This window comes from Gobio gobio (assembly GCF_949357685.1).
Source record: "Gobio gobio genome assembly, chromosome: 10".
Taxonomy (NCBI): Eukaryota; Metazoa; Chordata; class Actinopteri; order Cypriniformes; family Gobionidae; genus Gobio; species Gobio gobio.
This window is the reverse complement of record NC_137116.1, coordinates 37,219,062-37,244,869: the sequence shown is the minus strand read 5'-3', so window position 1 is coordinate 37,244,869 and position 25,808 is coordinate 37,219,062. Positions and strand designations below refer to the sequence as shown.

Below are 25,808 nucleotides of genomic sequence, written 5' to 3'. Positions count from 1 at the left end.
CCTCATTGTAGACTGATTTAATTAAAAATACCCAGCAGCACCACCCTGGACCTCGCCCGCCAGGGTGGGACCTCTAGCTGTGGTGCAGGGAGACACACACACACACACACACACAATATTGTACATCTAAAGATTAAAGATAATGAGGACATTCATTAACACAATGCAATCTCTCTTTACCCTAACCCTACCCATTTCAACTAAGTGCCGCCTAATAACCCGCACCCTGACCCTAAACTTGCCCTTAACCTAATTATAACCTTATCCCTAAAACCAATTGTCCCTCAAACAGGCCTTTAAAGGGGTCTCAGAAAGTGAGAACCGGCCAAAATGTCCTCACTTTACTCTCTTTGTCCTCACTCTGATGGTCTAAAACTCAAACAGGTCCCCACAAACATAGTTGTACAAGCACACACACACACAGGTTTCCATGTTTTATGGGGACTTCCCATAGATGTAATGGTTTTTATACAGTACAAACTGTATATTCTATCCCCTTACACTAACCCTACCACTAAACCTCCCCATCACATTAAACGTTCTGCAATTTTAGATTTTATTTGACAAAACACTTTATTTAAGCTTATTTTCGTCATGGGGACCAAAAAAAATGTCCTCATAATTAGTTTAAAATGTATTAGTATCCTTGTGGGGACAGTTGGTCCTCATAACGTAGGGAACACCAGGTACACACACACACACACACACACACACACACACACACACACACACACACATAATTGGTATCGCTATCTTTGTGGGGACTCTCCATATACATAATGATTTTATACAGTACAAACCATATATTCTATCAGCTAACCCTACCCATATTTCTGCATTTTTATATTTAAACAAAAACTAAAACATAATTTAGTATGTTTATTAATCAATTCCCTTCATGGGGATCACTGGCTGGTCCCCACAATGTACTTTTTCGATCAATTAAACATAACATTATGCAGAGCCTTTTTTATGTTGATTATGGTGGCTACCGTATACATTATATCTAAGACAACCATCATGTCAACCATACATGAGAGCTATCCCAACATAAATCAACATAATTAATCGTTTCGTCCATCCTAGAATTGCAAGCTTTGTTTGACAGCTCCTGGATAATGTCTAATGAATGTGGAATGAGACAATGGCAATTAATTTCGTGATGATCTTGCCATTTGGAATGGGCGGGTACTTTGTTTTAGGGGGTGGGAAGGAGCCAAATCGCAGACATGTTGCCAGGGTGATAAGGTACTCCCTGCCGCCGTCGGGTCTCGGACAAGCAGGGAGCCATGGCGACTGGATAGTGACAGACAAAGTGACAAGTCCGCAAGGAGGGTAGGTCAACCTTGAGCACAATTCCTCAAACTTCCATAGGGATGTCATACACTTATGTAAGCCATTGACACAGTAAACTGATGAGAATGAGCATGGACGGAGTCTGGCCAGCACTAACTTCCATTCTGCAGAGCTTTTGATGCATTCAAGTTTGCAGAAACATTGCTGGCGCACGCACATTATCACTATCATTATGTTTCAACACATTTTCATTGTAATGCATTGTCTAATGTTGCAACTTTACTTTGCTAATGTTGTGATGGGGTTTATGCCAATGAGACTGCAGTAAAACAAACTGGGGTCCCTGATTCAGTTCCCTGCTGTTTAGGGTCAGGAGTCTGATCAAACTCAATGTCAGTGTGCCCATTGTGTGCATGGCACTAGTGTAAGTTATAGGAATCTCCATAGTGACCAGGAAAGGGAGACAGAGTGGCGGCATGGAATACTCAGCACAATTCAGGACTGCATACTGCGTACATGTACTTTTGACATTGATTCTACAGTAGTATGTGGATAGCTGCCAACTGTTCTTATAACTGTCTTTACACAATAATTCCCCCCTGTAAATCCACCATTAATCCTACTGAAAAGCTAGCATCTTGCTAAAAATCCAGTGGGTAAATTAAGAATGATCCGAATGATCAGTTTGTGCATGCACTGATGTATATAACTTTGAAACATTTGTCCAGGATCTCAGTAACCCAAATGATTCCAATGTTAAATTAACCAATTACATTGTGTAAATGTAGAATGAAATATGATATTTATATGATATGTAATATGATCTATGTTTAAAATCTCACAAAAAGCTTTGTAAATGTCCCAGTGACAGTGTTTTTTTTTTTCGGACCTGTTGCCAGTCAGACATTCTTATACTCTCTCTGTCAGAAACAGACACACTGTCGCCCCCTTACGGACAAGTAGGACATGCAGCTTTGTAAGGCAAGTGTGTCACCTAGTGGATGGGTGGAGTGATTTATAAATGTAAAGGTTATGTCATGCTCGATGTCAAAATGTTAGAACTGTAAATCTATTTTAGCACAAAATGTCTATCTATCTATCTATCTATCTATCTATCTATCTATCTATCTATCTATCTATCTATCTATCTATCTATCTATCTATCTATCTATCTATCTATCTATCTATCTATCTATCTATCTATCTATCTATCTATCTATCTATCTATCTATCTATCTATTTGAAGGTAACGTTTATTTAGTAAATTTTCTTAATGTATTTGATATAGTCATACATTACTATAATTTATACATTGTCCATTTAATTTTCCATAACTGGACCTCTGTAAAATATCGTAAAGTTTAATATTTATAATCCTAACTGAAAATTTAAAGGTAAAAATGCTGCTGTATTTCTATTGGCTCTAAAACGGAAATGACGCATGACAGCCGGTGGCGGGAACGTGTTATTTGCTGTGTTCATTACACACCGGTCTGGTATGCTCCAATGCTAAAGAATTTAAGTCTTCGGTATTTCACAGAATTAATATTTTATGTTGTATCTATATCATATCGATGAGGCTGCCCTGAATATTTAATCACCGAATAGAATCAAGTGCACGAGCGTCACCGGCGGGTAAAACGTTGCGCGAGACAGACGAGTTTCATAACGGAAAATATATGACAATGAGCTTTTTTAACCTGGACCGGTTCCGTTTCCAAAGGGAAGTCGACAGTCGCGGCAAATCATTGGATGAATCCAGCTCTGATAAGGAGAACCAACGTGGTAAGAATAAAATGCTTTTTCCCGTCGGTGGCTTTGTTCAGCATAAATGATAATGGCTAACGCTACGCTCAAAACCTAGTTCCTAGCTTCCTATCTAGACAGCATGTCTGGCATCATAAACGCATTTGTTTATATGTATTGTCGTGTTGATAAGAGTTTATATTGTAATGTAGCTGTAATGTAAAGCCATACATTTGGGTTCTCCTTTTTTTTGTCAGTGGTCAGTAGGTTTTATCTAACACCCTTGTTTTGAGTTTGACGCCGACCTGCCATTCATTTTTTTGTTTACCACCAGTGTATCAGATCTTATATTTATGAGTTGTGATTGCATCTTTGTAACATGACAGGATGGTGAATTCAACCAAAATGTTGTCTTGATTCAGTCTGAAATACAATTCTATTTTCCAGCCCACCAAAGAAAGACCGATGGTCGATGTGCATCAGGCAAGGCATCAAGGCACACTTTGGAGGATGTATTGAGCAAGTAAGCAAGACTACGAGTTTGTCTTAAGTGAGCCTGTAACATGTCTTCTCAGTTACTTCACACGTTTTCTTTAGATCTGAATCTTATTTGCCATAATCACAAGGGTTGTTAATTATTGTAACATTCTGTTGAAACCCATCTAGTCTGTAATAAGTGCAATTAACGTACAGTTAACTTACTTCACAGGGATTCAACGTCAGAGTCCAAGCAGCAGATGAACAAGGACATGGAGGACAGAGTCATCAAACTACTGGAAATCTTTCCTCAGAAGACCAAGAAAGATCTACTGGAGGTAACAAGTCCCTCTTCGGTGTATTAGTACTTAAAGCTGGTGAATTTTATACAGTTAGCATTGTGAATTTTTATACTGTTATGTAACTTTGTTGTGACAGGTGGTTGAGAGCACCAGCACACTGGAGGGAGCTATAGCACATTGTTTGATGGTCAATGGGGATGAAGGTAAATGTGTTTATTTGTGTGTGTGTGTGTATATGTGTGTATATGTTGTCAAATCGATTAATAGCATCTAACATAAGAGTTTATATATATATATATATATATCTCAGGGTTTTTCCTGGGTCAAAAATGGTCTTCGGTGGTGTCTGACAGACATGGTCATCCACACACACAGTAAAAAGTCCTCTACCTACGTGATCTGTGAGCGCAATACTGACAATAAATTTAAAATAAATGCAAAGAAACCATTTGTAATTTTTGCTTATCTTATTTTGACATCTGATATTATGTATGATCTCTACCTTGATGTTTGTTTCTTTTGATCCTCATTTTTTACAATATTTACTGATAATTGTTTTGGTATAATCATATCAATATTAAAAAGTAGCATTAAAAAATTAACAAATAGCCTAATTTTCTACCATATACAATTTTGTAAAATTATCAGCTAGCTAACAACTTTGTTCTGGTCTCACCTCACTCCAGTCTACACTAAATTATATTTCACTACACATTGTCAACATAAATAAGCTGAATGACTGTGGATGATTAAACTAATTCTTACTATCCACTCTTGCTAAATTGGGTAAGCACACTTGAGTTCTCATCTCAGATGTGTTCTGAGTAGGCTAAATGAATAAACTGATTCGTTCGTGCAGTGTTGGACGGATCAGTTGTTCTAACCAGTCGCTAAAATGATTCGATTCAAAGGAGTCATTGGTTCGCGAATCGGACATTAGCAGACGCGTTGTGTGCGAATCCCGTCTGTTAGAACATCGCAAAAGATTTGTCAATACAGAATACACTTCATAACTGAATATAATGTTTTCCCGTTTATTGAAACTATGGTTTATGTCAGCTGGTCAGAGAAGAGTCAATGTTTTTGAGCGCAGTTCACACCCAGCGGGAATTCAAGGAAAAAATTGTCCGAATGCGGCACGTGCAACATGGATTCGGTCTTCCGACCTTTTGATTTTGATTAATATGTGAAATATGAGCCAATATGTGAAATATGAGAAGACATCGACAGACAGAGAGAGCGCGCGCGCGGGGGAGGATCTCTCTGCTCGTTCTCTGTCACTCATTTAACACGGACGTATCACAAGTGCAAAAGTCATCTATTCTACACTCATAAATCACAATAACTCATAAAATAAGGTTTTGGCAGGCCAAAAATTCATCTTGGCGGCCGCCAAAAAAATTTCAATGCAGGAAAAACCCTAATTATATACTACACACACACATTATATTCTATTTTAGGGCTGGGCGATATGGCCCAAAAATCATATCTCTGTATTTTTTGTTTGAATAGCGATATTATGCTGTATCAGGCATATTATGTTGGTCCCTTTTTTGCTGCCAAAAAAAGCCCTGTCGAGGCATGGAATCCACTAGACCCCTGAAGGTGTGCATTATCCTGCTGAAAGAGGCCACAGCCACCAGGCAATACCGTTTCCATGCAAGGGAGTACATAGTCTGCAACAATTCTTGGGTGGTTGGTACGTGTCAAAGTAAGGCAGGACCCAAGTTTTCCCAGCAGAACATTGCCCAAAGCATCACGCTTCTTCCGCCGGCTTGCCTTCCTCCCATAGTGCCATGTGTTCCCCAGGTAAGCGACCCACACACACCCCGCCATCCACGTGATGTAAAAGAAAACGTGATTCATCAGACCAGGCCACCTTCTTCCATTGCTCCGTGGTCCGGTTCTGATGCTCACGTGCCCACTGTTGGCGCTTTCGGTGGTGGACAGGGGTCAGCATGGGCACCCTGACTGGTCTGCGGCTATGCAGCCCCATAGCAACAAACTGTGATGCACTGTGTATTCTGACACCTTTCTATCAGAACCAGCATTAACTTCTTGAGCAATTTGAACTACAGTAGCTATTTGATCGGCCCACACAGGCCAGCCTTCGCTCCCCACGTGCATCTTGGCCGCCCGTGACCCTGTTGCTGGTTGACTGCTGTTCCTTCCTTGGATCACTTTTGATAGATACTGACCACTGCAGACCAGGAACACCCCACAAGAGCTGCAGTTTTGGAGATGCTCTGACCCAGTCGTCTAGCCATCACAATTTGGCCCTTGTGAAACTTGCTCAAATCCTTACTTTTGCCCACTTTTACCTGCTTCTAAAACATCAATTTTGAGGACAAAATGTTCACTTGCTGCCTAATATATCCCACCCACTAACAGGTGATGTGATGGAGATTATCAGTGTTATTCACTTCACATAATGTTATGCCTGATCGGTATGTGTATATAAAAATATCTGTTATTTCTCTTCTTGCCAAATGATGTTCATATTGAAGTCTATGTAAACAAATATAGTGAATGTAATGTAGGCTATGCTATATTTTATAGGCAAAAAAGGGGTTAAAATCACATTACGTTCTAACTTTGACCTTACAATCTAAAAACAAAAATAATGATTTTATTTTTAAATTCACTAAACTTAAAATGAAAATAAAAACAAAAGCACAGACTAATTATATTAGCCCACATTTGATTACCCCATATTCTTTTAATATATTTAACATAAAGCTGTTTTATTTATGCAGATTCAGGCAGAAGGAAAGGCAAAGCGGGACATAGTGAAGATGATGATAATCAGCCAAAGAAGAGGAGAAAAGTTGTGGTGAGATCTTTTAAATCAGGTGTTTTAAACCTGACATCTTTCTTACTTGGTTAACATGGAAAACTTCCTCCTAATTAGCATTCAGATTCAGAATCTGATGAGGATGAAGATTCTGATGAGGATGAAGATTCTGAGGATGAGGAGAGTCAAGAGCCAAGCATAGAGAAGCAGGAGGCTTTATTGAAGAAGATGAAGAAGAAGCTGCCTGATATCGAAAAAGAGGTAGGCTAGAGGTTTGAAGCCACACTGAGTCATGACACAAGATAAATGGAATGTTCTGGAAAGTTTGTGTCTTCTCCAACAGGTCCTGAGGGACGTCCTGAGAGAGCACGACTGGGACTATGACAATGCCTTGGGATCACTGCTTGTGTTTTCATCAACAGGTGAGTTGTTACAGCATTCCAGCTACATTTGAAAATTTAATTTGAGTCTAAATGGAAATTATTTGTGGGATTTATTAGATTGAATTGAATAAAAACCATCCATGATTTGTCACTTTAAGATTCAAGTTCACCAGAAGAAAAACAAAAAAAGTCAAAATCATCTCACTCCAGGGAAAAGACCCTACAAAAGCCTGACAGCTCATCTAGTCTGTCAAGATGGCTGACAGCAGTACCATCTCCCATGTCAAAAGCCTCTAGTGTGTCTACTCCAAAAACACAAAAATCTGCAGTCAGCAAAAGCACTACCAACAACGCATCCTTTAAACGGAAGAGGGGTGATAAATTGCCTTTAAATGACATCAGTGCGTCTGAGGACGAAGAGGAGATTGACAGTGATGTTGAGAGTACCTCCGATGATCTGGACTCTGATAATGAGGACAGCATCTTTGGCAGACTTCAGGACAAGATCATTCAGTTTCTCCAAGAGGCTTCCCTAGATGAGCTTGCTCTGATATCTGGCTGTTCGATCAAAAAAGCACAGAAGATCATTTCGCTTAGGCCGTTCAACACTTGGAAAGATGTGGTAAGAATTGAATGTGTACTCTCTGTACTACCATGTTAACTGCCACTCTTAATTATATTATTGTGGTTGAATTAATCTTGAAGTCCTCAAAGGGCATTAGATCTTTTGGCTGCTTAGGCAGTTATTCATATTCAAAGACTCATTACACTTGGCTAAAATCCTGTTTTTGTCTCAGCTGTTTTTTATTCTTAGTGGCAGGTTTGTATTTTTGTCTGCAGACAGATTAAAAGTTAGCGGGGGGCCAATCCAACCCAACCCTCTCTATTCACTTTGTAGTGCGTGAAGCTTCCTCCTTGTCATGTCTGACTTATAACAAAAACAGAACAATGTCTTAAAGTTGCCGTGACAGGGTGTACAGCAAACAAGCTAAAAAAAAAAAAAAAAACTAAATTTATATAGTATTGACCCAAGAAAATGAGCGTTTAAGGACACAAAAGTGGATACAGGAATTGTTTCTCACCTCTCTCTGCCTCGCTCACACACAGAGAAAGGGACATTTTATTGGAATGATGTATCCTGTGTAAAATCGTTTGCAAGATTCTCTAGTGTAGATGAAAATATAAATGTATAAATTATTTATGGACAAAATAGAGGCAGATAAATAGGGAAGTTGGGGTGCAGTTGATATCAATAACTAAAATAATAATGGGATAAGTCAAGATTCAAGATTCAAGAGTTTTATTTGTCACATACAGTTATATACACAATATACAACTGGCAGTGAAATGTAAACAGGTCCGCTCCATGGACAGTGCAAATAACAGTTACAAGAACACAAGGGGAAATTAAAATAGAAATAGAATAAAATTAGAATAAAAAGTATTAACATAAGTAGAGTTATAAATAAATCAAGTAAGATAAAAATAGGAAATAAGATAAAAATAAAAAAATAAAATAAAAATATAAAATATAAAATAAGTGGATATGATAAGTGAGAAACTGTAGACTTAAAAATAAGTGGTTAACATAAAATATATATATATATTTATATATAGAGAAGTATGATGTGCATGCAATAGGTATAATTGCAAATGGAGTATAATGTGCAAACAGGAGTATGATGTGCAAACAGGTTATTACAGGTTGTTACACAGTAACAATAGGAACGTAAAGTGCAGTGCAATGGCAGTATGTGGATGTTAATGTTTAAACTGGATGTTTATGTGTGTGCGGGGTGAAGTGAAGTCACGTGACTGAGTTCAGGAGTCTGATGGCCTGGGGGAAGAAACTCCTCCTGAGTCTTTCAGTCTTTGCCATCAGGCTACGGAAGCACTTACCAGATGGCAGCAGGGTGAAGTGAGAGTTTGCAGGGTGATTAATGTCTCTGATGATTTTAGTAGCTCTACCTCTGCAGCGTTTGGTGTAGATGTCCTGCAGAGACGGGAGAGCTGAGCCTGAGATGCGCTCGGATAAGCGCACCACTCTTTGCAGGGCTTTGGAATCGTGACTGGTGCTGTTCCCGTACCACGCTGTGATGCACTGAGTCAGGACACTTTCTATCGCCCCTCGATAGAAAGTTTTCAGGATGGCTGGTGAAACCCTGAATTTCCTCAGCTGGCGCAGGTGGTACAGTCTTTGCCTGGCTTTTTTCACCTGTGTCTGGATGTGTGTAGTCCAGGTCAGATCCTCGGAGATGTTCACACCCAGGTATTTGAAGCTGCTCACTCTCTCTACCGGTGTCCCGCTGATCATGAGAGGGGAGTATGACCGATGCTGTCTCTTCCTGAAGTCCACAATCAGTTCTTTGGTCTTGTTAACATTCAGAGAGAGACAGTTGTCCTGGCACCATGATGTCAGTTGCTCCACTTCGTCCAAGTATGCCGTCTCATTGTTGTTGGAGATGAGACCCAGGACAACAGTATCATCAGCAAACTTGATGATCGAGGTGGAGCGGTGTGTGGACAAACAGTCATGGGTGTAGAGAGAGTAGAGCAGGGGACTCAGCACACAGCCCTGTGGAGCTCCAACACTCAGGGTGATGGAGGTGGAGGTGAACTGGCCTACTCTCACCGCCTGGGGTCTGCCAGTGAGGAAATCTTCAATCCAGAGGCAGAGAGAAGAATTCAGGCCTAGATCCAGGAGTTTGTGTGTTAGCTTAATGGGAACTATGGTGTTAAAGGCTGAGCTATAGTCAATAAATAGCAGCCTGACATAGTTCCCACTTTTGCTGTCGATGTGAGTGAGGCAGGAGTGAAGGACGTGAGAGATGGCATCTTCAGTCGATCTATTGGGACGATAGGCAAACTGAAGAGGGTCCAAAGTGACAGGAATGGAGGAGCAAATGTTGTTTTTAATAAGTCTCTCAAAGACCTTCATGACTAAAGATGTGAGAGCCACTGGACGATAGTCATTTAGGCAAGAGGGTTTACTGATCTTAGGTACAGGGATGATGGAGGATCGTTTGAAGGAGGTGGGGACAACAGATGTAGCAAGGGACTCGTTAAATATGGATGTAAAGAGCCCTGCGAGCTGATCAGCACAGGACCGCAGAACACGACCTGAAATACCATCCGGCCCAGCAGCTTTCCTGACATCCACACGTTTGAGTGCCCTCCGAACCTCGTCCTCCGAGACAGAGATCACGTGACTGTTGCTGCTCTGAGGGACTCTCTCTGACGCGTCACTCGCCGGAGTCGCGCTGCCGCGATTACCATCAAAAGAAACATATATATGCATGTATTTTCATACACACATATATTGGCAAGGGCCTACAGGGCCAATCGGGTCGACCATCGCACAGGAAATCCTAGCATATTATCCATATGCAAGCAAGGAAGAATATGTCCGAATACCACTGCAATTGGTCCCTTACCAAAGTCCTCATAGGTGGATACGTTCGCTGTTAGCAAGTTAGTACTAGCTATGTGTTAGCAAGCATCTGTAACTAAGGCACTTGCAAACCTAACAACTACAGTTACTAAGGTACTTGGTAACGTAACTGACATTTTGATATCTGACTTATCAGTGACAAAATGTTTACTGCACCTGTAGGCATACTGAGTGTTAGGATCCCACAATTTACCCATTCTTCCGGCGATGCTTCATGTCTTATTGCCTGTATCCGCTTTTTCTTCGTAAAGCCGGACTTTTACAGTTCGGTAGCTTATAAAAATGCAACTCTTGTTTGTTTGTTTTTTTTTAGCTTGTTTGTGGTGCACCCTGTCACACAGCAGCTTTTAGACATTGTTCTGTCTTTTGTTCGAAGCAAGACATGACAAGAAGGCACCTTCACGCAATACAAAGTCAATGAAGAGGGTTGGATTGTCTGTCCAAGTCTTATATTATATTATATTATATTATATTATATTATATTATATTATATTATATTATATTATATTATATTATATATATATATATATATATATATATATATATATATATATATATATAAAAAAAAATTTTTTTTTTTTTTAAATATTTAAAACAACCCAAACACACCTATATACATATAGAATGCTGCAATTACAAACAATTTTGTAAGGAAAAAAAATAAATAAAATCAACTCCATAGTGGATTCCAAGTGATAAAGGGCTTGGGACGTTCCAATTCAGCCCATTGCAAAGGTACTGCCAGTAGTAGGCACTCATGCAATGTAAGCAATGACGCACATCCGAGTGAACGTGACGAAAGGGAAGTTAGCGAGTGAAGGGCATAATAAAAACTAAGGCCCTGTCCCAAATGGCACACTTCATATGCACTTTCGGTCTTGTGGACTTACAATGGCTGCCGCGTGCGCGTGTCCGTTAAGTCCACGAGACCGTAGGGTGTCCCATTTGTCATTTTAGCCTTCAGAAGGGTGCTCACGCACACCCGTTGCGGTCGATATGCTTCTCGATGCGCACTTTTGCAGAGACCGCACTGATGTGAACTCAGCAGCAGACAAAGCGGCGTTACGTCATGGAAGCGCGGACTCATAGGAAGACCGCAAGGGTTTGGGTGCCATTTGGGACTGGGCCTAACTGGAATGCAGCCCTAGTAATCCTTCAGGCCTTAATTCACTTGTTCAGGTGTATTTGATTTGGGTTGAAGTCAGGTTGAACTCTGCTGGACTGTGGTTCTCCATGACCGGAGTTTGCCACCCCTGCTATAGAACGTCACTATCTAATTGCGTTGCTCTTCCTTTTAGAAGGAGCAGTTTTATAAGGAAAATGGGCTGTCTATAGAGCTGGTACATGGCTGCAAGGTGGTGCTCAAGGAGAGGCAAGTGGTTCGAGACCTTATGGGAAGATGTGAGAAGATTGCACAGAAAATGACTAAAGATGTCACCCAGGTCATAGACGCAGGCATGGGCTCCATCAAGCAACCCAAAGTCCTGAACAGCCAGTGAGCTCATTATCTGTTCTCATGATCACACTTAAGATATCAGGTTATTTCATTTTTAATGGAAAAATCTTTCTTTTTAGATTCAAACTACAGCCATATCAGCTGATTGGCTTGAAGTGGCTGATTCTTCTGCACCAGCACAAGCTTAGTGGCATCCTGGCAGATGAAATGGTGGGTCGCTGTCATCTTCAGTTCATACAGTGGTGTGAAATGATCCAAGGAGGTTACAGATTCCTTTTAAGCAAAGGACTATTACCATGGATATTAGTTATAAATAATTTGATCTTTCCACAGGGGCTGGGTAAAACCATTCAGGCCATTGCTTTCCTGGCTCATTTGTATGAAAAAGGAATCAAGGGCCCTCATCTTATTACCGTCCCCTCGTCCACACTGGGTAAGTGACAGTTATTTCAGTGGAAGTGTAGCTTCTGAACTCTGCTCTGAAGTGCTGCATAAAATGATAATTTTCACTCTCTTTGCAGATAACTGGGTTCGTGAGCTGGGTCTTTGGTGTCCCAGTCTCAAAGTTCTTATTTACTATGGTGAGTTGATATAAAAAAAATTATATAAATATATTTGCATATTTAAAAATGTATTTTCAAGGAATAAATTGGATTTTGAATCCTAGATTTTCAGTTTAGTCTCAGACCCCACCATAAAATACACATTAACAGGGCTCTACGCTAACATTTTTCTTCAGGAGCACTTGTGCTCCTAATTAAAAAAAATTAGGAGCACAGTCAAAAATTTAGGAGCACTTTCTGATCAATAACATGCATTCCAATTATGACTTTCCCATAACAGGATGATCTTTGTCCCTTTAAATGAATGTCCAGGGGCATTTTTACCATTATAAAAGCAATGTTTTCTAATCTTATTAAATATATGGATCATCTTATCAATTTTTTCAATTAAAATAGAAAAGTTGTTTTTAAAATGTTAATTTAAACAATAAATTCAGTTAGAGCAATATGACACAACCAGACTGTTACCAATCTAATTAAATCAGCATCAAAATCTTTGCACTGTAGAAGTGGCACAGCAGCTCTATCTGAAGTGGTGTCTATGTACATTTACATAGATTTAATGCAGCTCATGGGTAAATAATGTTGTATTAATGTTTTAAATATAGGTTTTTGAATTTAGAAATGGGTTATGTACAAGTTAAACTTTAAAAGTCTGATATTTTAAATAAAAAGTTCATGCAAAGTATAAATATGAAAATAAAACAGCCAGTAGGTGGCGTCAAGTCTATGTGTGAGTCATTGATTCAATTGTTCAAACGCAGATTCATTCGAATCGAACCGCTTGGAGAGGCGCAACAGTTCTGGTGTAGTTTTGATTTTCACGAAATCAACAGTATTGTGGCTAAAACGTTGTTACTTAACATCAGCTTGTCTATTGGACTTTTGTACAAGGTCAGTATAACATTTGCATAATGCCAACTCGGAGCAAAAGCAGTCAATAACTTTTGGCGCTCTGGCGCTAATAAACAGAACTGCATGCGTCTCGCGGAAGAACAGCCGGATCTACTTCTATCTGTGTGTGTCTATGGCGAGTCACACAGGGACTGTGCTCCTCCGCAGCGCTGCGAACCAAACTGGAATAAAATAGTCAGAATATAAACACTTATTATATGTGTACCGTAGTGATTCAGGGTAAGATAAAAACACGGTTTGGAAAATGGATTCATGATGTACTCTCATATATACATCTAGTCATTTTTAAACACGAGAAAAGTTGTGGACTGAAGCTGATAGCCTAAAGATTAAATCAAGAACTCATAATTTCCAACCTTGTTTATGATAATCCAAATGTGGTATTTCTAGTTAATTTGGATTTGGCTGGAAATAAACATCAGCGCGAGGCGTCTGGTAAGTGCGCATGTGCGCGTCACACCCATGAGCTCTAGCAGGTTGTTTTGTAAAGTGCGCGTCACACCCGTTTCACCTGTAAACTATCTGTGAAGTGTAGTCCGTGGCACACGCTTGCACATGTTCTGCTGACAGAAGGCATGACAAGCAGTCGATCGCAGAACGAAACGCAACTGTTGCTCAGTCAGTGTTGATACACTTTGGCAGTTGTAGTTTTTATTCCGATTGTATTATAGGCTACATTTATTCATGAGAATCGATCGGGTCACTCGCACCGGTGCGCCTAAATATTTTTTCAGTCGCACGCAGTCATTTTCAGGCGCAAATGCGCCCAAAATGGTCGCTATGTAGAGCCCTGATTAATACATAATTATTTTGCCTCTTCATTCTTTTGTGTTTAAACTTATAGGGTCTGTGGAAGACCGCAGGTATTTGCGACAAGACATCCTCAGTGGCTTGATTGAATTCAACATCATAGTTTCCACGTAAGTATAAGATGGCTCAGCATATTTTGATACAGTCCTTATGTATTGTTGCCCTGAGTTAAATAAACCCCACCAGACTTTGTATTTATGAAAGTCAGTTGTATTCATTGGTGTAAACACTTGCCTGTCTTTTTTTTTTTCTTCTATATTAGATACAATCTCACAATAGGGAATGAACATGACCGCAGTCTGTTCCGCAAGCTGAGGTTGAAGTATGCAGTGTTTGATGAAGGCCACATGCTAAAAAATATGAGCTCGCTGCGCTACCGCCACCTCATGGCCATCAATGTCAGTACAAGCCGTTTTCTGTTCTGTAAACATTATTGTTTATACATTTTAAAGACATTCTGTTCCCTGCCATTCTCTCCCTTTGGGGTAGTTTGGGAAGTGCTTAATGACGAGGAGGGTAGAAGAGTTGTTTGCATATATATCTTGGTTGTACATGGTCATTTGTGTCTGTCGTCTACAGGCTGAGCACAGATTGCTGCTGACTGGAACACCTTTACAAAACAACCTGCTAGAGCTCATGTCCCTGCTGAACTTCATCATGCCCTCTATGTTCTCTAGCAGCACCTCACAGATCTCCAAAATGTTCTCTACGGTATAGACACTACACAAATTACATCTAAGTAATACTATATGTGCCATCTCTTTCAAAAATGAATATAAATGCTGCCCAGTTCGAGGAAAAAGTAATTAGTAGTAATTATATACCCAGACAGAATGCTATCTCATTTGAAGACGATCTGCTTTGTTTCAGAGGTCATCAGAAGAGGAAAGCAGTTTTCACAAGGAGAGAATCGCACAGGCCAAACTTATCATGAAGCCATTCATCCTGAGACGAGTCAAACGTGAGGTAGATGTTTGTTTGTTTGTTTTCCCCCATTGTGATTCTCATCAGATCTTTGATATCTATTAATACATTACTATATCATCGCTGTCCGATGAAAACCACGTATGTCCATTTTGCCGATTTTGAGATTTTTCGACGGATTGAATGTCCAGGTTCATTTCCGTATACAGTATGCGTCACATATCTAAATGGCCAATGAAAAGTTGTGAAATCATGTCATCTGATTTTCACGTATATCCATTTGGTGTCAAAGCTGTCAATCACGGCGCGTATCTCCCGCCCTGTGGAAGCATCTCGCTGGTCTCGTGAAGTTGTTTCATCGAAGCTCAGCACTGGATAGCCGAAAGTACGATATTGAAGCTCTCCGCAGTTTAGTTCTAATCTAGTTCTTCACAGATTAGTTTGCTTGCTAGTATGTAAATAAACTCGGTCTCTTTGATAAGATTCAGCCTTTTTTTTCTCAGTCAAACTGATCAAATTATAGCCTGTAATGCTACTGTCATGATTGTCACTAGAACATGCCTCACTCATACTGCAATCACCGCTTGCCAGAGGCTGAGAATGTCCAGCACGTATTCCTCACGTATTCCTCTGCTGAAACGCGACTTTGCCATTCTAATTAATGATCGGAAGAACGCGTATCGACCACCGTTACTGTAAAATATGCACGTATGTCCATTTAAACTCAATTTTGGTCAAATGTGGATTATATCATTACACTGGCAAGAATATGGTTACATGTAAATATGCCGTACCAAGTATGACAACACTACATTCAACTGCTTTTGAAATACGGTGTTTTTTTCACTTCCTGAAAAGTAAGCGTTTTGGACATACGTGAGTTTCATCGGGCAGCGACGATATATTGGCACAGAGAGCCATGCATTGCAGGACTGATTCATTACTGAGAAAATCTCACAGAATTGGTCCTCCATCAAAATAAAATATATCTACATTCTGTCCTCTGTAGTGAAAATGTATATATATAATTTTATATGACCAGTATATTTATTTTTTTGCCCTCCCTGATTGTGACTTTGCAAATGTCATTCTAGGTGTTGAAACAGCTTCCACCAAAAGTGGAGAATATTGAAATGTGTCCCATGAGTGACGCCCAGCAGAAGCTGTATGACAAACTTTTCAAAAGACTCAAGAAGACTCCAAATGGAGACAGTATGTACTATTCAGTTTTTATGCCAACATGCTGTCTAGAAGTAATGCACTCTGTATTTTAGTTTGGCTATATTGTATTCAGATCTGACAAATTATACACAGGTTGCCAAGAAGATGCACTGGTTCCTCTCAGCTGAAGGATCTGTAAAACAAAATTGCAACGTTGAAAATGTTTTTTGTCTCGGAGTCCCTGTGTCAAACTTCCCCTCATCTCTTTGTCCTCAGAGCGGGAGCTTTGCAATGTGATGATGCAGCTGAGAAAGATGGCTAATCATCCGTTGCTGCACCGCCAGTACTACACCAGTGACAAATTGGCTGCCATGAGTAAAGCCATGCTTAAGGTGAGGACTGGGAGATGTGTAAGGGAGGCTGAATAATAAAGATTGTACTGTGCATCTTAAAACAAAATATTTAATGGATTCAGCCCTGGGAGTTTATTTGTTCTTTAGTGTAGCGAATGGCTGTATTGTAGTGGTTCTCAACCTGGAGGGGGGCCCTCAGCAAACGTCCAAGGGGGCAACAAGATGACTTAAATGATTTAAAACCAGACAAAATTAATATTTATTATAATGTTAAAATCACATAAAAATCGTTTCTTTTTTTAATCACTCCCTCAACAGCAGGTTTTTTTTCTCCCTCAAAGAACTAAGATTCCCACTGTGTTGGGGAAACTGAATATAAGATTTATTTACGAATGTTTACAAATGTAGCCTTAGGTTAAAAGTGTTTTTTTTGTTGTTTTTTTTAGACTTTGTGATTTTGGATTCTAGACTTCAAGAATAGAAGTGATTTTCTAGACTTGGAAAAGTAACATAAATGAATAAAATTGGCATTTTTATAAAAAAGTTAATGAATATACATGCATTTCTAGATATACTAATCTATAAAATATTTACTTGGTTAGAAAGTGAGTAAAACATTTGTAAAAATCCTTATCCATTAAATCAAAAACATCTGATAAGGCCTTTGTGTCAAAGAGGTTGAGAACCACTGTTGTATTGCATACTGTTGTTGAGCTGACGTGGTTCTGCTTATGTTAGGAGCCGTCACATTTTGATGCCGACCCTGCGCTGATCCAGGAGGACATGGAAGTGATGTCTGATTTTGAGCTGCATACTTTATGCAAGCAGTACAGCTCCATTAGCAGTTTTCAGCTGGATAAAGAGCTCCTCTTAGACTCTGGGAAGTTTGCACTGTTAACCAAGACACTCGCCGAGCTCAAAGAGAAGGTTTGTCTTGATGCGGTTTAAAAGTCTCATGATTCACTTAGAAGTGTCACTTTGAATTTAGTTTGTGTTTTATTGCTGGTGATGTGTTAAAATGACTTTCTTTTCTTTTACCCCAAGGGTGACCGGGTTGTGCTTTTCAGTCAATTCACCATGATGCTGGACATTGTGGAGATTCTGCTCAAAAACCTTGATCATCAGTTTGTTCGACTGGATGGTTCTACTCCCATGGCGGAGAGGTGGGCTTTATTACCTTGTGCCACTTTGTTTACACTGCACTCAATTTAGATTTGATCTTCACAACTGACCATCCTCAGTCAATTGGCGAGTAATAAAATATGATCTTTCAGACAGCCAATTTTCATTAAAAATGTTATATCTACATTTACTGTGGCAATTATAAATTCGTCATGAGAAAAATGAAATTGTTTACTCACCATTCAGTTCATAGTGAAAGCAACATGTGAGCATAAATCGATGTATTCAGGCATAATTGTACACACTACTGTGCTTTGTGTGTGATGTCCCAAAAAGTTAAAAACAAAATAATCAAATACACCTAAACAGATTCGAGTAGAATGTGCTTTAAATTCATCATTTTGCTGCCTTTCTGAACAAATATTAAATCTAATTTTAACTGTTTCTCTAGGATTGGTCTCATTGACAAATACAATACTAGTCCTGAGGTCTTTGTGTTCCTTCTGTCGACCCGAGCTGGTGGCCAGGGAATCAACCTGGCCTCTGCTAACACAGTCATACTGCATGACATTGATTGCAATCCATTTAATGATAAACAAGCAGAGGACCGCTGTCACCGAATGGGCCAGACCAGGTTAGTGTCAACACAATGAAATGGAGATCACCATGAACAAAGGAGGAAATGTAGCTCCTGATCATGTTTTTGCATTGCAGAACAGTGCGGGTGATCAAGCTCATTAGCAGGGACTCGATTGAGGCCAGCATGCTCCGCGTTGGACAAGAGAAGCTAAAACTGGAACAAGACATGACCACTGATGAAGGTGAGTGTCTGCACACAACCTTTATCAGACCCAAGAGTGAGGATGGAAAATCCAAAATGTTTACTTGCTCACCATTCGGTTCATTGTGAAAGCAACTAGGGATGGGCATTTTTGTCAATTTCTCATTTCGATCATCGATAGGTCTCAAAAACGAGTACTTGAGTAATTGGGGGCGGGGCATGTGCAGGGGGCGGGGCATGTCCGTCATTGAGATAATGAAAATACTGTTATGAAAATGGTTGTTGACAAATACAAACGTGACATGAAAACAGGTATATGAAAACATGAACATATAAAACAAAAAATAACTGCTAGATTATGATGCATAAATGTCTTTGAAAAAGAAACATCTTTATAAAATGACCGTCTCAAATAACCAAGTCAGTAATATAGAGCATTGCCTTTGAGCTGAAACTGTGAAATAACACCACCCTGCAGAGCTTGCTAGCTGGTTAATAACTCAACCAAACGCACCCTATATCAATATTAATATGAAGATTATTATGAACCTATTACGACATAAATCAACACAAAAGGACGTGAATGCGCACGTGAACTTCAGCGTGCTAGATTTTACAGGCTATGGTTTGAAACGGAACATTTTGAATGCGCTCTTCCCTTAACAACGCTGATACACGGACAACGAAAGCACAGAGAAACAACATTTTATTAAAATCGTGTTCTCATTATAATGCTTTGACAGATTGACTCTGCACATCATGCACTTCATTTTATTATCCATGATCGAAGCGTTTACAGACATCACTGCGCGTTTTCAAACTCATAACGAAAAAAAAAACATTAAATAAACTAGGTCTACTGTTAAAAAATACGAGAACAGTATAAGACTGCTGCATTACTAATATCAATGATTCTGAGAAAGAAATAGCCTATTTGAAAAGAATATGACCGTCTCTAAACCATCATGTCGAGCATTAATGCATTTGAGCTGAAACTGAAGAGAATGAACAACAGCCGGTATAACGGCAGCGCTTTTCTAGCTTATTAAGCTCAACCAAACGCTTCTTATATTAGATTAATCAGATATAGACAACATAAAAGTAATCTTACAACGTGCATCTGCAGAAAAGGACGCGAATGCGCACATGAACTTCACGCGCTAGTCTGAGTGATCTCGCTAGTTTCTCTGTGGATCAGCTGATACACGGGGAACTAAGCACAGCTCATTTACAGCATTCTAATTTCCATCGTGTTCTCATTATAATGCTATGTAGGCTATGACAGGTTGGCGCTGCACATCTTGCACTAACCATTCAATGATCAGTGATTCCGACATCACTGCAGTGCACGCCTCAGTTTCACTTTATTTCGCCACGGTCTGGAGGTGTGCTGTATAACGCTAACCAATCAGACCTCCGCAAAACTATGCAACAACCAATAAAAACGAGACAAATATTTTTTTTTTCAGGGCGATCAACGTTCTCATGATCGATGATCGCTGTCACGTTCGAGTACTCGATTACTCGACCACTGTTGCCCATCCCTAAAAGCAACATGTGAAGCAACACGTAAACTGATGTATTCAGTAGGAATGCGATATATCGGCCACCATATTGGTTTTGGCCATATTGGTGCAGCGCAAGTTTGTCATATTCATAAGAATATCCAGACTTAAAACTGTGTATGTTGTCAGAGAAATTCGCTAAATAATGTCCTCTACAGAGGGAAAACCTCTAATCTGGGTCTCAGGAGGATATTTCTGTCCCGTGCAGTGGCATTTATATTTAATATTTATTTAGATGTCACTTCCGAAACTTTTCTGCATGCAATTGGCCATCGGTCCCCTTAGCATGACTGTAGCCTCGAAAGTGAGCCAAGATCGCTACGACCACTAAAATGCTGTTGCTTTGTCAGTTCATCGCAATCTCACAAAGTTCCGTTATAAATATTGTTGTCAACAATAAATCTCTTACTTGTCATGTCTTGACTTTGTTTGTTAATGAGGTTTCGTGAGCCTGCATTAACTCTGCCATTTTGAGCGGTGAGATTCTGATCGCGTTCGAGAGATCCACAACTATATCTGTGATTGGCTACATTACTCACCGCTGCAAAAACAAGCTGTAAATAGATGCATTTGACGCTCTCCAGAGCTCAGACACAAATGTGCAAATCTGCCAAATTTGTTTCGCCAATATTATTATCGGATCAACTGAGAGTGCTTTTGCCTGCATTTGAGGGTGCTCTAGCACCCCCGTAGAACCGGGCTTGTCTCGCTCGCCTCGATCTGCTTAATCCTGGTGATGTCTGTGCCCTAAACGATCATATAATGGATTATTTCACATCCAGAGATGAAGGATCGGATGACGGAGAAGATCCTGAAGAGGAGTTAGTTTATCAATTCTGCAGGTGCGCTGTGCTTGCTATTCTAAACGTACACTAGCTGTGCGATCTAAACATACTACGGGTGATCACAAGTTCAGAGACAGCCCATGATAAACAATAGAAAATGTATTTCACTACTTACTAAGCTGCTGTTCTCTTCAGGATAACGTTAGCTAGTCCCCTTGTGTAGTGATGCAGCTTATAAATTCTATTTTCATATTCAGTTCAGACCTTTATTTTGAAATGGCGATGAACACGGAAAAAAATTAAAGATTGGTAGACAACCAAATTGTTGCCAAGAGTTCAAAATATAAAATCCAGTCAATTTTTCGAGATAAAACGTTCTGGAAATATTTTAAATGTAAAGGAAAAAAATATATAGATTTGCTATTTGATGTTCTTTTATATTTATTAGAGGTTGAATTCAAATCAAATACTACTAAACTGCCTATACTACTTCTGAACATGCCAGAAGAAAGTCGCTGTAATAGGGGGAACACTTCAAAACTACGAACGCAAGGCAAGTGGACTTTGACCTCAATACCAAAACTACGTCTGGGAAATAATAACGTGACGCGAACTAACAAATTCAGTCAAGGGTAGGGTGACATTTAAGGGATAATAATCAGGGCTTGAAATTAAAGGGTTAGTTCACCCAAAAATGAAAATTCTGTCATTAATCACTCACCCTCATGTCCTTGGACACCCGTAAGACCTCCGTTCATATTCGGAACACAAATGAAGATATTTTAGTTGAAAGCTGATGGCTGAGAAAGGCTTCACACAGGCCTCCATTGGCATTCAGTACATTGACACTTCCAAGATCCATGAAAGGCACTTAAAACGTCGTTACAAAGTCTATCTCACCACAGTGGCTCTACAATAATCATACAATGCGACGACAATAGTTTTTGTGCGCAAAAAAAAATCAAAATAACACCTTTATCCAACTTGTTCTCGACTTCCGTGTATGCCTCCACAACGCATGCGCGAGAATATGACGTAGCGCCGGTGTTCGGGAATCCATGAAATGCACACTTAAGCCCCATTTTGAGCACTACGCCGAGACCTAAAGCACGATCAATGTAGAATCCAACAGCTTAGACACGCGCGTCTTCCTCTGCTCGTAAACAAATCGCTTCTGGGTCATATGTCCGAACGCCGGATCTGCGTCATATTCTCGCGCATGCGTTGTGGAGGCATACACGGAAGTCGAGAACAAGTTGGATAAAGGTGTTATTTTGATTTTTTTTTGCGCACAAAAACTATTGTCGTCGCATCGTAAGATTATTGTAGAGCCACTGTGGTGAGATAGACTTTGTAACGACGTTTTAAGTGCCTTTCATGGATCTTGGAAGTGTCAATGTACTGAATGCCAATGGAGGCCTATCTGAAGCCTTTCTCAGCCATCAGATTTCAACTAAAATATCTTCATTTGTGTTCCGAATATGAACGGAGGACTTACGGGTGTCCAACGACATGAGGGTGAGTAATTAATGACAGAATTTTCATTTTTGGGTGAACTAACCCTTTAACAACCGCCATTTGTGGGTGTAACGTTATTTCGGCTGCACACTATTGCCACTCTGGCTGTTGAACTTTATTATAGTCCTCTCAAAAGCCATCTGTTATAATCGCGTTGCGCATAATAACCACTTACACGTGTTTCTATTGAGTTTATGAAAGCAACGTCGTCTCATAATCAGGCGTTCAGATTTGCGGAGTTATATTCAGAGCGCGCGCCGCTCTCACTCGCTGAAATCTCTCAAAGCAGAGATAAACGTGCGATGTACGCAGGAGATTCACTCATCATACAGTGGTTGAGTGTTTTTGTTCTATTTCATCAGCGAAAATGGTTTCAAACAAACAGCAGAACCACTGCGCATCTGATATGACTGGCATAACGAAGGCGAATTTAGGGACCGTCTCTAAAGTTACACACAACATTGGTAACATTATACACGTTTCAAACTTCAATAGCATTTGAAGAGAATGACAGTCATAAAACTGACTGTAAGGTGTTCATCTAGGTGTCAAGTATGATACACACCTTTTGATATTTAATAAAATAAACTGTCAAATGGAAATATGGATATGCATATTTCACTAGGATACTGTTTGGGCTCTTACACAAAAATATGCTAGATTAAAATGCATCATTGCTGAACACTGATGAGAATATTGCTTGAATATATTTACAGAGATAATATTAGAGATTATATTTACGACAAATTATTATTATTTATGCGTTGCTATTGACAACGGCCATTATAAGGAAGGAAATCCCACAGAATAGAATCTAGCTTAAAAAAGTGCATAGAGCTGCTTGATTTATTTGTGGTTTGTTGATTTCAAATATAAAACTTGTTTAAATGTTTTAAGTGTGTGCATCTGTTCTTTTTGAACACTTTCATCTCATTTGAACAAAACCGTGATAATATTGATAACCGTGATAATTTGGGTCACTATAATCGTGATGTTAAATTTCCATACCGTTTCATCCCTAGCCCATATATGGTCCGTAATAGTGCTTGGATGTCATCTAGTGAAAAACTTTGGTACTGCGCCCAAACAATCTTACTGAAAGCAAATGTTTTGATATATCATCCTAGACTGGGTAAAGCTGCAACTCAGACTGGAAACCTGTACATTAATTTCTACTACTTCTGTTACACTGTTGCGGGAATCAATCACAGACTGACTTATCCATCTGGCACGCTATTGGCGGGTTTAGGGATAGAGAAGCGAAGGGTAGTTGCCCATTGATCACACCTCTTGTGGTCTGATTTGTTGAAGGACTATTCAATTGCGTACAGAGTCATTTGAATTATGCTTGTTTATCACGCCTCTTGTGCAGTAGAAAATACATAGCAGACTCCCCAGACCAATGTTCAATCTTTAAATTGAGCTTGGTCTGGTGATAGCCAGCCAAATATCATCCTAAAACTTTGAACACAACTTGTTCATATTTCTGGCTTTGATTGTCTTGTAGTTTTAGAGTAAAACATGTTTTGTAAAATACATATTATAAATATATATATTTTTGCATTTTCATAAACTTAAACTTTTATCACTTTTTTTTTCTATTTTACTTTCATAATTTATTTGACATCTACAATAATCTGCCAAGTGTCTTCTTTAAAACAAGACCAACTTTTTCCAAGGTCTATATTACAAAGCATTCTTGAAATACAGCCATTTAAGTGTGGATAGTGCATTTTCATGTCTGTGAAAAAAAGAGGGTGACAATTATTTAAACCTATTTTTCTCAATTCCATTCCTAAAAACCATAGCGTTCAGCTGACTTCAGATAGCCATAACTTTATTTCTTTCATGGCTTGTCTGAAACTAAAGATGCTTTTGGTTAAGAATTAAGGCTGTAGTAAAGTGTGCCTGGGATCATCTTTAGCTTCAGCGCTTACAGCTCAAACAACAATGCACAACATTAAAAGCTGGTATTGGGATTGGTATTTGGTAATTTACATAAAATTATAATGAGATCACTATTGTAATAAAATGTTGGGAATTCTTTGGGTTTAGTTGCTGTTTTAGCACTTAGTTACGGGAAGTTAGCACTCAGTTAACCGGTGTTCATTCAGCTCTTCAGGGCACGCCGCAATGCTGTTTTTTGAAATGGTAATATTAATTACCGAATCTTTTTCAAAAACGTTGATATGAAAAAAAGTGCTAGTTATTAATAATGCATAATTTTGATCAATAATATGGTTTAATTAAAATCATTTCATTATTGCCTTGCGGAGGCTATTCCATTTTTATTTTTTATTTTTCAATGAAAATTGGATTTAGATTTATCACCCAATATTTCAGTTATCGGCTTTCAAATATGAAGAATTTACGGTTAGCAGTGTGTGTGTGTGTGTGTGTGTGTGTGTGTGATACAGTAGGTTTAAAACTATATCAGTTGTGGTATTATTTGGTTTTTCTCTATGGATTAAAGGTTCTTTAACAAACTTTTGTTGCTTTGTTCAGGTGAGGACAGTGCTATGACTGAACAAATGGCAGAGCTGCTCAAAGTCTCACTTGGCCTTTGAACCTAAAGAACATGGAGCGGTATCTGCTTGTGGATTTCCCTCCACTCATCAAGTGCAAACAGCAACCTGAAACCATAAACCTGACCTTTTGATTACCAGCTTACTTCATGGGGGGGGGGGGGGGTGTCATTTATTAAATACACACAATTGGACAAACATACTGGCTATTACTCAGGGATCACCTGAAATGCTTGTGTTAATCTTCCACACGATGTCTTATGTGCCATCTGAATGACTGCACGAGTTGGTTCCAGATTGCAGACCTACTGTAAGGCACTGCTGTAAATAATATATTTCTGTTGAACTGGTTACACTTGTACCTTATCAGATTTGTTGTTCTGTGTGTGTCCTGGTATTGTTTTTCTAAATAAAAATATTTCAATTTACTTAGTCTGAATTGTTTTAGAAAAAAATGATTCTTTAAAAAAAAAAATATCTGCATATGTATCCATAAAAATAAAAGTAAGAAGTAGTCAAAGCCATTGGATTTGAACAGAAATTGAGATCACTTCAATTAAAAATAAAACTCATTCCTGAAAACAGTTTAAAAAAGAGGCACTAGTATTAGTAAAAAAAGAGGAAATATTTATTATGTATGCATTAAAAATTATTTAAATTCCATTTAAATGTTAAAAACATTTTCAAGACCCTACAACCCTGAAAATGTGAAATTGTATTACATTGTTTTTGGCACTCACTGTTTAAATTGATTATAATTTGCCTTGCAACACTTTTCTTAAAATGTCTATACATTTTAACTTTAAATATTGTAACTGGTTTTCTAACAATCATGTCATTTTTCTTTTTTTTTTGTTAAATTAAACTTTAATGCAAGTGTG

The 25,808-nt window shown here is 39.0% G+C and overlaps 1 protein-coding gene across 1 annotated transcript; it reads left to right on the top strand.

The window, feature by feature from the left end:
* The first annotated feature begins 2,737 nt into the window (after positions 1-2,737).
* On the top strand, positions 2,738-25,808 carry smarcad1a (SNF2 related chromatin remodeling ATPase with DExD box 1a). The gene is made up of 23 exons (XM_079826843.1): positions 2,738-3,081; positions 3,490-3,565; positions 3,752-3,857; positions 3,958-4,024; positions 6,578-6,654; positions 6,733-6,876; positions 6,959-7,037; positions 7,157-7,620; positions 11,748-11,944; positions 12,025-12,115; positions 12,239-12,338; positions 12,427-12,486; positions 14,228-14,303; positions 14,456-14,591; positions 14,773-14,904; positions 15,064-15,159; positions 16,212-16,329; positions 16,555-16,670; positions 17,370-17,558; positions 17,676-17,794; positions 18,205-18,387; positions 18,468-18,574; positions 24,908-25,808. The coding sequence occupies exons 1-23, from the start codon at positions 2,976-2,978 to the stop codon at positions 24,967-24,969; spliced, it is 2,901 nt and encodes a 966-aa protein (XP_079682969.1). The 5' UTR covers positions 2,738-2,975; the 3' UTR covers positions 24,970-25,808.